This window comes from Gekko japonicus, unplaced genomic scaffold, assembly GCF_001447785.1.
Source record: "Gekko japonicus isolate JY-2015 unplaced genomic scaffold, Gekko_japonicus_V1.1 scaffold1177, whole genome shotgun sequence".
Lineage (NCBI taxonomy): Eukaryota > Metazoa > Chordata > Lepidosauria > Squamata > Gekkonidae > Gekko > Gekko japonicus.
The window spans coordinates 220,676-237,589 of NW_015160874.1; the positions used below are offsets into that span (position 1 = coordinate 220,676).

Genomic DNA, 16,914 nt, shown 5'->3' on the forward strand with positions numbered 1-16,914 from the left:
CTAAGTCAGCCTTTTACCATCTTCGGCTGGCTCGGCAGTTGGTTCCCTTCCTCGACCGCGATGACCTGGCCACAGTGATCCATGCGACGGTCACCTCAAGGCTAGACTACTGCAATGCTCTCTACATGGGGCTGCCTCTGTCGCAAATCCGGAAGCTGCAGCTAGTGCAGAATGCTGCAGCCAGGCTGTTGATGGGCCTCCCTGGTCGAGACCACATCTGGCCTGTGCTGAAAGCGCTGCACTGGCTGCCAACAGCGTACCGGATTTGCTTCAAAGTGCTGGTTCTTACCTTTAAAGCCCTATATGGCCAGGGTCCGACATACCTAAGGGACCGCCTTTCCCCATATGTTCCCCTACGGGCACTACGATCGGGACACAACATCTCCTGGCGACCCCAGGCCCCAAGGAAGCCAGGCTGGCTGCAACCAGGGCCAGGGCTTTTTTGGTGGCGGCTCCTATCTGGTGGAATGAGCTCCCGGATGAGATCCGGGCCCTGCAGGACCTTGCGCAGTTCCGCAGGGCCTGTAAGACGGAGCTCTTCCACCAGGCTGTTGAGTAGGATCCGCCACTACCTCACCATCATTACCTTTACCATCATCATCAACTGGCCCTGGGAGGAGTGAATGACAGCGCTGCATGGACACCACTGATTTGGGAGCACCATTTTCATGATGCCATCTTTTTACTGAACACTGATATGAAACCTCTAGAGCACTTTATAGTTTTGTAATATTATAATGACTGTTTTATGCTATTTTAACCTGTTTTATGTATTGACATATGTCCCATTTGTGAGCCGCCCCGAGCCCGCTTGCAGTGAAGGCGGGCTATAAATTAAAATAATAAATAAATAACTACTGAGGTTTCACCCTTTTTTAACAAAACAAAGTGACATTTAAAACATACTTTTGAACTACAAATTCAAAGTTAGGTTTTCCACGACTCAATGACATTCACATTTTTAAATTACACATTTCATGCAGCATACATAATCTGTCAAAGATGCAATTCCCACAGGCATAAAGAGCAAAAAGCAAAAACTCCATTCAAAATATTCCACTAATGAAATTGATTGTTTGCTGAAGGCAGACAGGTTCAGATTGTCTCATGGGATTCCTGTCAACGTAATGCAAAATTTCTAACAAGACTATTTGGTTTTAGCCAACTGCAATTCAGATGCAATTTTAGGATGATTTATCCCCAGCATTTTCCATAGTGGCTCAGAATTCCATATAATGGGAACTCATAGAAAACTTTCTGCCATTTTTAAAACCAGAATCAGGAATTACTGGTGCAGATGCAGAATCAACTCCAACTGAAAAAGAAATAAAGGTGCCTTATGATGACCTTGTACAATAGCTGACTTGTAATGACACGGTCCACAGAGGGGGGAAATAGAGCTGGCAAAGGTTGTAAACCGCTATGCAAAATACTTATTGGAACATTGCATGAGATAGCATGAAAACCTGAATTATATTAAGCTTGAACATAATACAAGACACTGTTAAAAAAAATAGTGCAATAAGAGGCCTGGAAAATAATCTTTACTTGATATTTAAACAATATTAACAAAGCCTCCTCACAAATTTGCTTAGGGAGAATGTTTCAAAAATGGGACATCAAATACACCCTCTTATCAGTGACTTCCTGCTTGATACCAGATGGCAAGAGGACCCAGAGTAGGACAGATCTCAAGGTACATTTATATGGGAAAAGGTGGTCCTTTGTGGTCCTTCAATCAAGTACCATGGCTGCAAACCATATATACTTTCTTTTGTTTGAAAGAGTTTAGCACTTGCACTTTTCCTCATTGGTTTAAGCTTTTAACCAGCATTATCAACATTTAAATTGTTAATGTTGACTCTAAACAACCGGATGTGAGTAGTTAAAAACAAAGATAAACACTTCTATTTTCATAATAGCCTAAGTCAAGTATAATCTGTCTGGTAAACCAGGTAAATGGTTACTTAACACTGGCTTGGGAGTGGACAATCCCTGGACAAATATCAGTATCCAGAGAGCATCTAGGCACGATTTTCACTGTTAGGGTGGCACTTCAGTGCCATGCATAGATCTTTGACCATTACTTAAGAACTCTTCAAAGATAATCACACAAAATGCATAAAAACATGAAAGTTTGCATATGCAGGTTAAAGAGTATCATTTGTATATCATGGGTTATCAGATACAAAAAAAATACAGAACATGCATATCCCTATACAGGTAGATATACCAGACCTCCACTTGAGGAAACACAATAGACATATGCAGTAATGGGTAAATATACAAGACCAACATTCTGCAACAAATTCCCGGTATATTTTTGAGCAGTTTCAACACATGACCTAATTTGCTGTATGGTTACCATGTACATTCACAGCACAAACATCAAAACAGTGGCAGTCTCATACTGGGACTGCTGTATAGCTAATCTATGCATACGCTACAAAGCAAAATCAATGCAGTATGGCTTGCTTGCCTTAGTGCTGGGAAACTATTCTGCCGAACTACTTTTTGATTCCTGGGAAGTACATATGCTTAAGCAACATTTTAATAACTGAACTTTAATAAGCATAATCAGAGTTCCCTCAATTAACTGTTACCCACCCCAAAGCATCTCATGAACTATAGGCTTCAGCATCACCTGAAATTAAGAACAAGTGCAACTTAGCCAAGAGCCATGGAACTAGTATCCAACATGTCTACTCAAGTTAAGTAAAACGTTCATTATGCAGGATTAAAATATCAATATTAGCAACAAGCCCTCGGGCTCAAGATACGTTTTACGAGACAGTAAAACTTCACATCTTAGAAGGACTGAACATATTGCTTCTGTCCTGATAAACTGGGTTGCACGAAAAATACTGGACTGCTTGCTTTGCTGGGAAATGAAGTTCAAATATTCTGATCAGCGGGGATTTTTTTACATGACAATACAACACATATTCTTCTAGAATATGGTAACTATTGCCAGAATCCATTTCCACAGTCTCAAGAGTTTTGGTTTCAACTTTGCACCTGCTGGCTAGATCCGCATCTCATAACATGGAATGGAAGGCAGCATGCTATCTTCGAAGGCACAAGACTAACCACTATGCCAGGAAAAAAGTAAAAATTGTTGCATGTTCTCCAATGCATCAAAATAGCTATTTAATCACTGTCATATTTTACATGAAATAAGCTATACCCCCAATACCTTAGTGGCAAATCACATAATATATTTTACATGAAATAAGCGTATTATACCCCCAATACCTTAGTGGCAAATCACAATCACTATCCACTGGCAATGATTTAGTGATAAGCTATCACAAATGATTGTTTAAATCAAAAAGACAGACTGCGCCTCATAGAATAAACATTCTTTATAAGCGTCCTTGGGCCAGAAGTTAAACTTCCATGAGCACATTAAACTATTTTACTCCTTAACCTTCCAAGAGCTTCAAATTAAAACACACACACACACACACACCAGCAGCTGCAGCCATGGTATTTGTATAGCATTCAGCCTACAGAACAAATTTGATTTGTTTAAAAGCTTAAAATATTTTCCCTATATTAATGTGCTCCCAGAAGAGAGCTTTAAGTAGTTTAGGTTTAAGTTAAATACACACAACATTCTCCATAGTGTCTAATAAGCTTGCTTTAAATGTCTTTAGAGCACCATACGCCTTTTCCACTAGTAATTGTTAAACAAGGTTTTCATTAATTTGTTATTTAAAGCATTCCAAAGAGGTCTGCAATAGATTGGGGTGGGGTGCTGTGCTTTACAATAACTACTCATAAGTTTCCGTTATTTTCTTCCCTACAAGCATATACTAGAAACACATGGGCTAACAGCTTAAATAAATTATGAAAAGATATCATCTTGGCTAGCTATAAGTTAATAATCTGCCCATTACAAGCCTTCCTATACATATTTAAATTATTATACAGGTATTAACAAAATTAAAAGTTTATATAAGCAAAATATGGGACTCTACATGGAAAAGCTTCAGATTCTGATTCTAAAGTATATCTTTAGTTCTGTATATTCTCTGAGATAGAAAGATCAAAGACTCAAGAATACACTAAGATTTTAACTTCATGCATTTGTTTGAAACATTAAATATATATTAAGAACACATATAAATAGCTATAATTTCTAAACCAATATATTTCAAAGTGTTTTAACATCTCAAGTGATGGACTGTGCTGGTGGAAAGTGCCCTCAAGTCACACCTGACTTACAGTGACCTGTGGGGTTTTCAAGGCAAAAGACGTTCAGAAGTGGTTTGACATTGCCTCCCTCTGCATCAGGACTCTGGTATTTCTTGGAAGTCTCCCATCCAAATACTAACCCTGCTTAGCTTCCAAGATTTGATGAGATTGAGCTAGCCAGGCCAGGGCGATATATTAAGTCGTATCCATTATAAATGCCACAATGAATAGCCATACAGTTTTGAGTTAGAAGGAAACTAACAAGGAGTTTGAGCTTAGTATCAGAAGAGCTGTGGGCCACGTTCCAATGACAGCAGATGGAACGCAGTAGCATTCAAAGACTCTAAGCTGATGGCTTGGAGCATTGTGTAGGAGCCCACAGGCCAAAATAACCACTGTCAGAAAGGAGCCCATGAGATCCATATATGCACTGAACACGGATCAGGGAGACAAAATTAGATGATTCTCCATTGAGTTATAAAACTTAATGGGGTGGATCCAGCCAATCTGCTCAGTAAGGTTTGAAGCCTTCCTGTAGTATCAGGAGCCTTTCTCCAACTTAATGGGCTCTTCCTCCAATGGAAGAACTACTTAAGTTGAAGAAAGGCTCTCTAATATGGAAGAAGCTTCCAGACCTCTCTAAGTGAAGCTGGCTGGATTTACTGCACTAATGACCACTATCTCGTCATCTAAATGAGCTCTCAAGGTTGCTAATTCAAGTGAGCCCACAAAAGATGCTACCTCACAAACATCACTTGCCCACACACAGCTACGTTAACAATTTATAAAATTTTAGACATTCTAAAAGTTTAATATTTGTAAAGTTGCTTTCTCTAGTCACTTATAGGTACTTGGCAACCAATCAAGTGCAATACAACCCTAGCTGAAAGCTTCAAGAGTAACGACCCTCCATATACCATTTTAATAACCACAGGAAAAAGGATATGATAAAAGTGCAACTGACATGTAAACAACCCAGGAGATCATGAGTTATGCTTTCACCAAGGAGGCATGGAGTTCATGAGCTGGGTGTAAGCAGCAGAGATGTGCCTGGCAAAGCAGACAGGCTGTGCCTGAACAATAGATCACGCAACACAGCATACCTGTGTCATCAAGATATGTCCCCACCTGAGCCTCCAACCCATCCCCATTCCCTTTCCCACACATTTCACAAATGACTTACACCAGATGGTATTATCTATTGTATACAGGTAGGAGCCATTCACTGTTTACAAAATAGATCAAATCAAGCACATTTCAGTACTACACACATAGGTCTATTTTCCAGTATATGGCGCAATAAGCAACAAAGGTTAGGAGGTTTAAAAACACAACTGAAATCTACCATGTCTGTTTGCCTGCAAACCTCATATGCACCTAAGTCTTTAGCATCCTTGTGTTCACCACACTTCCCAATCCCATTCTCAAACATGAACTAAAGAGCACCATCTTAAATCTTCCCGTTCATAAGAAGCCAATAAAGCAAGGACACACAAAAAAGCATTTGACAGCTGCTGCTCAATGTCACTGAACTGGCCTTCCCTGGAAGACTGCCCTCAGTTCTTCAAGACATTCTAAACTAAAGCCTCTTTCTTTGAACTGGTTCTTAATAGCCAGTGCTAGGTTGGAATGTTTACACTATTATTAGGATTTTGTGATGTTTATGAAGATTTAAATCACTACTTTCTTCTTCATGTTTAGGATTACCTTGTACCATAGAAAAGGGCCAAAATAAAATTTTAAGATGTCAAAAACAACCTAAAATGATGCATTTTGGAAACAAATTATACAAATCAAATTATGCAAATAACTGGTTACAAACAATCTAACTTGTAATCCATTTTTAAATGGGAGACTTATTAATCAACGGGAAGAGAAGAGGTAACCTGAAAAACCAACCTAATGCCAATTGTGTCCTTTGAATCAATATTACCTCTCTAAGAAACATTGCTATTGAACAGGTATTCACTTAAAAATAAGGCAAAGATGCTATGGTGTCACATTAATCTCAGAAATAAGCATCTAAAACCTCTTCACATGAGGAAAAATAAATTCTAAGCACCAATATCCGTTATCAACAAGTAACTATGCGTATGAAATTTTGCACAATATTTTTGGTATTTTTTAAATTTCTTTTAATATGTGCATGTGAGTGAGTGTGTGTGCACCTGGAATGCAACAAGTAACTATGCGTATGAAAGTTTGCACAATATTTTTGGTATTTTTAAAATTTCTTTTAATATGTGCATGTGAGTGTGTGTGCACCTGGAAATCATGGCAACCTCTGGTGACTTTTATTAAAGATCAAGGAAAAGCTTTTTCCCAACGGCCATTTTTAAAAAGTTAACCTAGAGTCATGCTTGCATATTGTTAGAAAATACTATGTACATGAGTCCTAAGTGAAGATTCGAAGCTCACGAAGGAAACGCGAACAAGAAGGAAACACAAACATGTTCCTGGGATGATGCAAGAAAGCTTTTCACTGCCTACATGAACCCAAGGATACTATTCCATTATAGAGAAAATGTGTTCATTTATCTATTCATGTATTTTCATTTTCTACTCTCCTTACAGGACAATCATATAAAAGGAGAAACCCTCAAAGTTTAATGTTCAAACACACTATTGTACACTTCTTCAAGCTTATCCAATGTAGTCAAAAAGACTACAAATTAAGAAGCAGTCAACTCAGTGCAGTTCTTGCTCTATCGCCCACCTTAAGATCATTAAGCCATTGCACAGTAAATAACACATGGCACTACAACTGTCTTTAGAGGATTCTCAAAGAGCTGCAATTAAGCTTTGTACTCTTGAAGATACACTGAGATGCATTGCATCACCAAACCTCTCATGGGATCCACTCCTTTGTGATCAAGGGCCAGTGTCTCCATTATTCACTGGCATCCCTGTACATAAATTACACCCCAAAATATTCCTCAATTACTGAAACACAGGCAAGCTGACATACAAGTAACTTTATGCACATAAAGATTTAAAAGAAAAATAAAGCCACGGCTAGGGAGCCTTTTTTAAGCTATGCAGATTTTTGTTAATGGTCTGCACAGCTAGTTGCTAAGCAGTCAGACAGACTGCATTGTTTGCTTTTGCATTTTTCAAAACAGTGAAAATTTGAAAGACTGGAGGCTCTTATGCAATACGATCCACTCAAACATTTCTCAGTGACTAAAATTTGTCCTCTGGTCAGTTAGTAGGGTTTGATAGCAGCCAATAACACCAATCTATTTGCTTGTTTCCTTCCTTTCTAGTTCACCTTCCTCACTGGGGTGGGTAACCTATGAATCTAGAGCGGGGGGCACAACCTTTTTTCAGCCTGCAGGCACTTTGGGAATCCTGACAGAGGATGGTGGATGCAACCACCAAATGGCCACTGCAGGATGCAGAGCCAACCACAAAACTGCCACTGCAGGAGGTGGAGACGCATACACAAACAGAGGAAACCCCAAACGCAGGGGAGAAGAAGAGTAATTTTTTTTAAAGCACCGGGAAAGAGAAGAGAGGGAATGAAACAATTACTATGGTAGCAGCGTGTGGTGAAACAATGTTATTTTAATCTGCACAGCCAATCAAATCTCCAATGGCCAATTAGAAGCTCTGCTGGGCAGTAGCCCTACCTGGCCACACCAGTTTCTAAAAACATTCAGTGGGCACCATATTGGAGGGCCGTGATCGAGAGACCAACCACTGTGCAGGCCATGTTAACTGACTTGTCTCTACACTCCTTATGACATACTTTACTGAAAAGTAAGACTTTTCCTTCTAGCTGGTATCCAAAGCCAGCAGAGACTTTGACATTTTAAACCATTTTAGCCTTTTCTTTATAGGAATTTGGTTCCCCAGACAAGTCACACACCCATGAATCTTCATACCCAGGTTTCCAACCCTGTGTTTGCTTTTCAAGCATGGGTCTTGCATCTTCTGCAAAGAAGCACTGGTGGGCTAACTCTATACGTTTTTGCTGTAATGTTTACTTTGGCCCCAAGACTAGAGCTGCATCACCACTCACGAGCAGACTTACATAGTAAAACTTGGGTACACAACAACAAAAGGTGCATATCACCTGTGACTGTACAAATGCAGCTTTTGTACTCTATCCTAAATTAAAATGGCATCTATGTAGGAAAAGCATTGTATTTGTCATTTGACCTTAATCATCGCTACATCACTGTGTCTTCCTACTGCTTGGAAAACATTATGCAATATAATAATGTAAATGGAGAGCATTCATATCCAATCAAACCTGAGATACAAGAACCAATGTCAATCTACCATCAACACCATGAAGAGCCAGGCCCAGATTTGAGTTGGTCTACAGGCAAGAGGCCCAGATCTCTTGTCCATCAAGACACCTATTCTCCTCCTAATGACTGCGGCTCGCTCACCACCAATCCTTAGTTTATCCTCCATTCTGGTCCTACAAGCAACAAAATGGATTAGGACAGGCCATTTAGTGATTGCTCTCCCCCTAGATTGGGCTTGGTGGTGCTTTCAGGCATGAACACAGGAAGATTACTCATACCAAGTCAGACCATTGGTCTAACAAGGTCAGTATCATCTACTCAGACTGGCAGTAGCTCTTCAGAGCTTTGGGCAAAGAACTTCCGCATCACCTACTACCTAATCCTTCACCTGGAGATGCCTGATTGAACCTGAGATCTTCTGTAAGCAAGACTCTACCACTGAGCCATGGCTCTTGGCCAATGCCACCCAACTTTGCCCTATTACTGCAAGCTTTTTCTTTCATTTTCCCTTGCTTAATTATTGGCCAGAGAACATCAGTATATATTCAATTTGATATTCCACATTTTAAACACTTCTTAAAAATAGACTAAGCTATGACAGAATATACGTCTGTCCATAACTATCTGTGCCTCTCATGAGTGATTGACTGACTCCACAATACAGCTGTATGATGTTAAGTAAGATAATTGAACAGTGTCTATATACAAGTTGACAGCTCTAAATTCTATGAAACCAGAAGTGGAAAACTGGAATGCTTATTCCACAAAGCTGGCAGTTTCCTCATACCTAGCCTCCTGAATATCAATGTTTAGAACTTTAACATCCAAGCTTTAAGCCACTGCTACAATCTCTCACATTTGCAAGGCCAACCTACATTACAATTAAAGGACTCCGTCCTGACCAGAGATTGCCTTTCGTATAGTAACCAGGTGACAAAAATCCATCAGGAATCCTATATCGCTCAGCACACTTACACTTGATATAGGAAAATGTCTTTGAGTGTATTAACACGAGTGGGCCCAGTTTAATAAAAAGTAACATCTGTGCTCCAGGACCACTAAGGCCAGAAGATCTACACATTTGGGTCTCTCATGCCATTTTTACCCCTTCCAGCACCTTACATTTTACAATCTGCTTAAAAAGGAAGAGGAAAGTCAATTAAAATACTGTGCCTTTTCTACAAAATGCATTTGGAGAAACCATTGGATTGGGTTCATCAGCATTAGAGCTTTCAAAGTTCTATTTAACTATTCTCATCTCCCCATTTGATGACATCACACATACTTTATCACAGGGCATTTTTTTCCATTCCTCAGCAGATCCCATGGCCCAGGAGCCCAAAGTCAGAGGTAAAGCATAAGACTTTGAAGTAGATCTGACACAGATAATTTTTTTAGGGTTTTATTTTTGGTTTTTTTGCTGTCAAGTCACAGCTGACTTATGGTAACCCCGTGGGGTTTTTAAGGCAAGAGACATTTAAAGGTGATCTGGCATTGCCTGCCGCTGCATTGCAACCCTGGGGGGGTCTCACATCCAGATACCAACCAGGACCTTAGCTTCTGAGATCTGACTAGATCAGACTAGCCTGGGCTATCCAGGTCAGGGCATAGATAAATCAGGAGAATATAATGTAAAACAGTGAAACAACCATGTGCTTACCAACAACTACAGGGTTATATTTATAAACCAGAAGCAAGAACAGCAATACTCGCTGGGGGGGGAGAGTATTCCTCGCAGCTCGCAGGTGGCCGCCCTGCTGAAGCAGCAGGTACTCCGCACGGAGGAGGAGGTAGCCGCAGGTGAGCCCAGCAGGCGGTCTGCTGGGCCTGCCAGGCTTCTCCACCACCACCCCGCCAACAGCAGCAATGGCCACGGCCCCCAGTCGCCGGCCCTCCAAGGCTTCTCCCCCCAATCTCCACCACCGACAGCAGCAACGATGGTGAGCCCTGCATGGCTTCTAGCCGCCAGGCCCACCAGGCTTCTCCCCTCCCCACGTGGACAGCAGCAACAGCTGTGGCTCCCAGCCGCCTGCCCACCAAGGCTTCTCTCCCTGCTGCCACCACCGACAGCAGCAACAGCAGCAAACCCTGCGCAGCTCTGCCACAGTTCCTACTGGTAAGTGTATTCTCTGCGCATGCAGAGGGAACACTCTTTTACTTTTGGGGGGATTTAAATATCCCCATATAGTTTTTTACAAGATTTCAGATTTTTCTGCACACCTGGGGTGTGCAGGAAAATCTCTCTGCCCCCTATGTGCCCCAGATGTGCAGATTTAGATATCCACACAGAGGGGACAACTTGCCTATTATATAGATAAGAATCAACAGACATCACCGTAATCCCTGCAGGCCACCTGCCCTAGCTTTTCCGTTTCATTCAAATTATTTGAGATATATAGATAGCAGTGTTAAAAACAGAAGTGGATTTTCTTTTTTAGTCATACAGAGCTACCTGCATGCAAAATTTCCATAGACAATCAATCATCAACAGAAAGTCAAGTACAGCACCACTGAATACCCAGAGAAAGCATAAAAGGAGTTCATATTTTGAGAAAGTAGCCTGGCCTAGTTCTGGAGAGCAAGTGATCTCACCGATACTGACAATGTTAGTCTTTAAACTGATAAGAATAGAATGGCTCTCTCCTGTTTAACAAAATAACGTGAAGTCACAATTATCTCTGTTTGCTAGAATGACCTTAAAGGATAAAGTGGTGACTGTGCAAAGACTTGGGTGCTGATAAACTATCTACATTAAAGGGAACAAGACTGTATAGGAGCATTAGATTATTTTCACATCAGCATGTAAATCATACCTCATTTGCATCACTCTTTTATGGGCCAGGACTTAGACAATGTACATAATTTACATGTAGCTCTGAAAGGTTGCCATATGAATCAAACAAAAGAAGCCTTCACTATGAATTAATTCTCACAAGTCTTGTAGAAAGCAGCAGAAGCTTGAATTATGAGTATTAGGAGAGTCCCATTCAATTGTAATAGCACAGTTCCCACCAAGCTGAAGCCTAACATACCAATTACGTCCTAATCACTAGCGTGTGCTGAGGTCTCCAAATACACGAGAAATATTTACAGCAGCTGTTTGTGGAATGTCGCTTATCTTTGTATGGCTCACTTTTTAATTTTCTCTGCTTAAAATGGGAAGAGAATCAATCAACTCCCATCTTCAGTTATCTTTTCCAGAGGATGGATGTCTTGATATCATTATTAAACCAGTACTTTCCAGCTACATTCACCAAAGCCAAACAATCTAGTACAGAATACTTGTTTAGAGCATACCTTCAAATGTAAAAGTTAGCAAATTTTCGTCTCTGTAAACTGAATACTGGACATAGAGGAATTGTAACCTGCCACTTAGCTATGGCAAGCAGTAAGAAAGTAACTGCCAGCTTCGTTCCATATGTCCTTTCTAGTGTTAAAATGCTGAGTGCCACACAGCCACACCACCACAGATTCTGATCTTGCTGTGCTGCAACTACAACAGGAACACACAACGAGCAGTAACTAAGGCCAAGTAGGTTTTGCAAACTATGTTCAAGGCTAGTATAGAATAGGGGCTACTTCTGAGCCAAGCTGCCCTGACCTGAATGGCCCAGGCTAGCCCAATCATCAGATCTCAGAAGCTAAGTAGGGTCAGCTTTGGCAAAAGCTTTCTCTTGTTTTCTGCCTCTCTCTCTCTGAAACCCAGGGAGTCAAGGAATAGGCACAGACAGCAGCACTCAAAGTAGAGCATGCTAAGTCGTTCCCACCCACCCCTTAGGCCTGTCAGATAGATGAAATCTGGATACCACAGTGCAGTCCTAATCAATGGTTTCAATTACTTAAAGGTGTAGCTCTGCTTAAGATTGTACTTTACACAGTCCGAGTAGATAGCTAATACTCTTTCATACAATTAACAAGAGTCAATCGTACATCTTTAAGATGCTTTAGAGTAACAAAGTAGAAGGAAAGCCTCAAACCATCCAATCCCAACCTTCTGATCCAAACCATGGCACAGATCACATGAAAAAGTGTACTTCATTCATACTAAAATGTGCCAGATGTGATATTTACGCTGTTTGCACAGTTTGGTTGTTAAACAAGATAGTTTTCTCAACAAACTTGAAAGCCCAGGGCCCTATTTGAGCTACACAAAAAACTGCTGAATTGGCATTCTGTTTGTTTACAAACACAGAAGTACAAATTAGGCTTTATTTAAACAATCTGAGAGAGAGAGAGTGCTAGCACAAGAGAAATCTGGAGACAAAGTGAAATCATAGACCATTTTCAGGTTAATTCAGGTAATTTTAAGTATACCCAGAATCATGTTACTCATATCTATGTTCTAATGTTTCTAGAAGAGCCAGAAGACTACACTATATAAACACAGGAAAACATGTGCAACAGAATGTTTCACCTCCTTATTCTGCAATAAGAGAATGCTTCCGGGCAAGTCTAAACATGCCATTTATCTGAGTATTTAATTGACCACATTGAAGAAAAGCTTCCCTTTTCACATGCTAGCAATACTCTCCTTTCTAGATACAAATTCTCTTATTTGCCATGAGAAACTTCACTCTCTAAACTTTGCACGAACTGAATCACAAAATTCTACAGAAGACTCATATTAACTGGTAATTTAACACTAAATTCCACTCATATACCAAACAAATAATGTTCAAACTGTAGCATAATCAGTATTAATTCAATTAGTGGGCAGCTTGTTTGAACAAATGGATAAGCACTCTATTGTTTCATTCTCATGCTGCCCCCACTCTAGTCATTGCGGTGCCCTTAACAACTAGGTGGCATTGTTGTTTTTCTAACATAAGACCCTCCATTCTTTGTAAGTAGGCACCATATTTTTCCAAACTCAACAAATCCCAGATTAGAAGGTCGTTCTGAGAAACGTTTAGGCCAATAGTAATAGTGATCATACTCATCTATCTCACACAAATATGCGGTCATGAGTTTACACACACATACTTCAAAGATGTTGTGCATAACTCTGTAAAAATATTGGCAGCAAACCTCTCAGAAGATAAAACTGACCGCAAGGTACTAACTATATACATACAATTGCTCTACTTTTCCTATGCTAAAATTAAGTTAATTTGCCATTACCACATCCACATACTGAGAATATATTCAATCAACATTCACACAGAATTCTGTACATAGAGATCATGTACATAGAGTCCCACGGTATCACTTGTGTACAAATCAACTCTGATCATGCTAACTCAAAGGTCTGACCACTAAGATTAGCAAGAGCAAAACACATGGCTTCAGTTGGAAGGCCAAGGCACACACTGAAGCAGTCACAGACCCAGTTCGCCACGTACCAAAATCTGCATGGATCCCATTCAGTCCATATTCCTCACATGTCATTTACCCTGAGGACCATTTTCATGCTATATTATGAAGTATCAACTTTCAAAATGAAGGAAAGGAGATCTATGTAAGCTGCTTTGGGTCACCCATTGAGGAAAAAGCAGGGATATAAATGAAATAAATATAAGGCGTTTGTTTTCATAGGCTAATCATTACTGCACCACTGCCATATTCCACCCCAGACAAGAACATATGAAATCTGATGTCGCATTCTCTCCAAGCCTGAATATCAGATAGATTAAAGAAGAATCTTAACACCGCTATCTAGATTCTGCCACACTGCAAAAACAAGCAAAGTAGAACATTACACAATTCAGAAACAGCACATGCTTAGTAAGGTCCATGATGCTTTGGTCCCATGTATATCTCTAAAATAGAAGTATTTGTATCAAACATATTCCATTGGTGTTTTCAACTCACTTCTTCATTAACTGTATTCACTGGGAAAACATTACTGATAATACCCAAGGCCTGTCTTTACATTACCAAGCCACTATGTGTCTATGAGGCTAGACATGACCGTCTGTTTTCACTAGGAAGGAATCTGTGGTAATGAAACTCACATGGCACAACCTATATCCAGAAAGTTAATTAAGAAACTGTGTGAATCAGTCAGATGACAAATTGATTTACATTTTACTGATTTTAAGTTTATAAGAAGTCATGAAGTACACAATCCAGATCCTACAGAGGGTAGAAGGAGACACACCCACAGTGATGTAAGCTTCACAGGTAAAGGGAATTATGAGAATATAATTAAGAAATTAGTTCACTTGAGAACAGTATCAAAAGGTCAGCCAAAGCAATATCAAAATCAGACATGCTGAATTATTTTACTATCGCTTACAATTAGTTCCTTTTGTTTACACTAAGTCCCAGGCCACTTTACACCACTGCTGCACACACAATTCTCTTCCAAATCTAATATATATATCCACAACAGACAAGATATTCAAATCAATTTTACTGCATGGTACCACTTTCATACAGAAGACAGCATCATGGGTGAGACATGTATACATGTGATGAAAACACACACCTGGCCAGGTAGTAAAGACCTTGTGTGTAAAGGAGCCATTAAAAAAAATAAGCGAACCTTATGGAACTGTTGAATGTAATAGATTCACTTGAAACAAATGCACTCTGTTATCTCTTTTTAGCCTTTCATCTATACAACACTTCCTTGGGCTTGTCATCCTTCACTCACATAATACATATGATGGAACAGGTAGTCATATGGATGACTAAACATTACACAGCCATGAAATTCCAAAATTTGTTCCCTTTACATAACAGATTTGAGGGTGGGTAATGCTTAATTGCACAACCAAGCCTTCAAAAGGACAAAACATCTTTCAGCATCCTAGCTTCTCCTCCTGTGATTTTTTCCCCAAATCATCATCTACTTGTCAAACAGGTTATTCTAGGAATCTTGTTTTTATGCTCTCCAGACAGACAATATCCTTTCCTGATCTTTCCCCCCACTTTCACCCCGCCCCTTTGTACACACACCTTTCCTACACAATTAGTGACAACTGAAGACAAGGAACAGCCAGTTTTTGCATTTTCACACACCTTGACAGGTTTATAACAAAGAAGGCAAGTGATGTTTTGTTTAAAAAAGAAACTGTATGACTACTTTCAATAAAGGCCGAGCATGTCTGGCATTGACACGGTCCCAATTTCGCTCTCCTCATGATCACATCACCGTGGCTGATAATCACTTTTGCTGTTTGAAGGGGGGGGGACACAACAAACCCCAGGTCTAGCACAGGAGGTCTCTTCACTAACACCACCCCTTATGAAACCGAAGAGATTCTCTGAAAGAGGTTCAAGCTTAACATTTTGACAGTCTTGTGACAGACCCCCAGGAAATTCATTTTCCTTCACTTTTGTTTACAAAACAGGGACGGTGGCCCACAGCCATCAACTTATGCAGAATGGTGAGTGTCTGGTGTAAAGACAAAAAATTTAAAGAGAAGGAAATTCTCAACACAAACCTTGTAAACTTGCCCGTATGTGCCATTGCCTACCACTTCCACCAGCTCAAAAATCCCAGCAGGATCCTACACAACAAAGGTATGGGGGGAGGGGTAAAAAGAAAGAGAGAGAAGACATGGGGATTATAATTTTAAAGAAGTCATGACTGGCTCAATGTCTCCCAAAACACACAGTCCAGAGAAGATGTTTGGCTGTGCAGCTGTTGCGCCCTGTTTTTCAGCGCACATGCCAATACATGCAAACAAAGGAAAGCTGCCTAAGACTCAGCCCCCCCCCTTTCCCATGGCTCATACTGTAAGGGAACAAAATGGGAAGGGGGGGGGAGACAAGCCGAGCTGGCCAGGGGCCTTTCCCAGCAACAGCTACCCCTGTCGCGGGGCATGCTTGCAGCTTCTCTCCCCCCGCGACCCAGCCCCAGCCCCTCTCCCTTTCTCCTCCGCCACCCTTTTCTTTCCCCTCCGCCCCAACCCTGCTCTGAACAACAAAAGCCACGCCAGGGGAAGACGTCGCCCGCTTTTGTGTGGCTACGAGGAGGGCGAAGGCGAGCAGGGAGAAGGGGTGGGGGTCCCTCGGTCGTCGGCAAGCAGCCCCCCTTCCCCCCTCCCCGGTCACACTCACCCGCAAAGAGGAAAGGTCTATGTCTCCCAGACTTTTTGCAGGAGAGTCGTTCGCCATTTTTTTCCTCCCGTGGTATTTAATATTTTGTTTGCTCTAGAAAGAAAGGCAAAGGAGAGGTCCAGCGCTGCCACTCCAGCTTGAAAACGTAAAGTTGCTTCCAACGAGAAAAAGAGGGAGAAAAAACACCACCCCCCTCTCCCCGGAAAACCTCCTCCTTCCTCCGCTGGCTTTCTTCACTCCAGGGGGAAACTCTTCTTCATTGGAAGGAGGGAGGGGGGGGGCGAGGGGAGAGCTTCAGGCTGCTTCGCTTCCCGGTGGGAAGAAAAAAAGGGGAAAGGGGGAAAAGGCCGAGGTCGGGAGGAGTTTATTGTGAATACTGTTGTACGTGTGTGTCCCTTGCAGCTCCTCGGGCGGGCACGAGAGTCGCTCTGAGGCGCGTCTACAC

General features: G+C 41.1%; 1 protein-coding gene across 2 annotated transcripts in view; it reads right to left on the bottom strand.

The window, feature by feature from the left end:
• The window catches only part of MAP4K4 (mitogen-activated protein kinase kinase kinase kinase 4), a 190,176-nt gene extending 173,559 nt beyond the window's left edge, over window positions 1-16,617 (bottom strand). For both annotated transcript variants that reach the window (XM_015422706.1, XM_015422700.1), the window contains exons 1-2: window positions 16,470-16,617; window positions 15,851-15,916 (exon numbers count right to left, since the gene is read on the bottom strand). In XM_015422706.1, coding sequence (XP_015278192.1) covers window positions 15,851-15,916; window positions 16,470-16,526 — 123 coding nt within the window. In that variant the 5' untranslated portion in view covers window positions 16,527-16,617. The remainder of the gene's footprint in view (window positions 1-15,850; window positions 15,917-16,469) is intronic.
• Window positions 16,618-16,914: the final 297 nt, after the last annotated feature.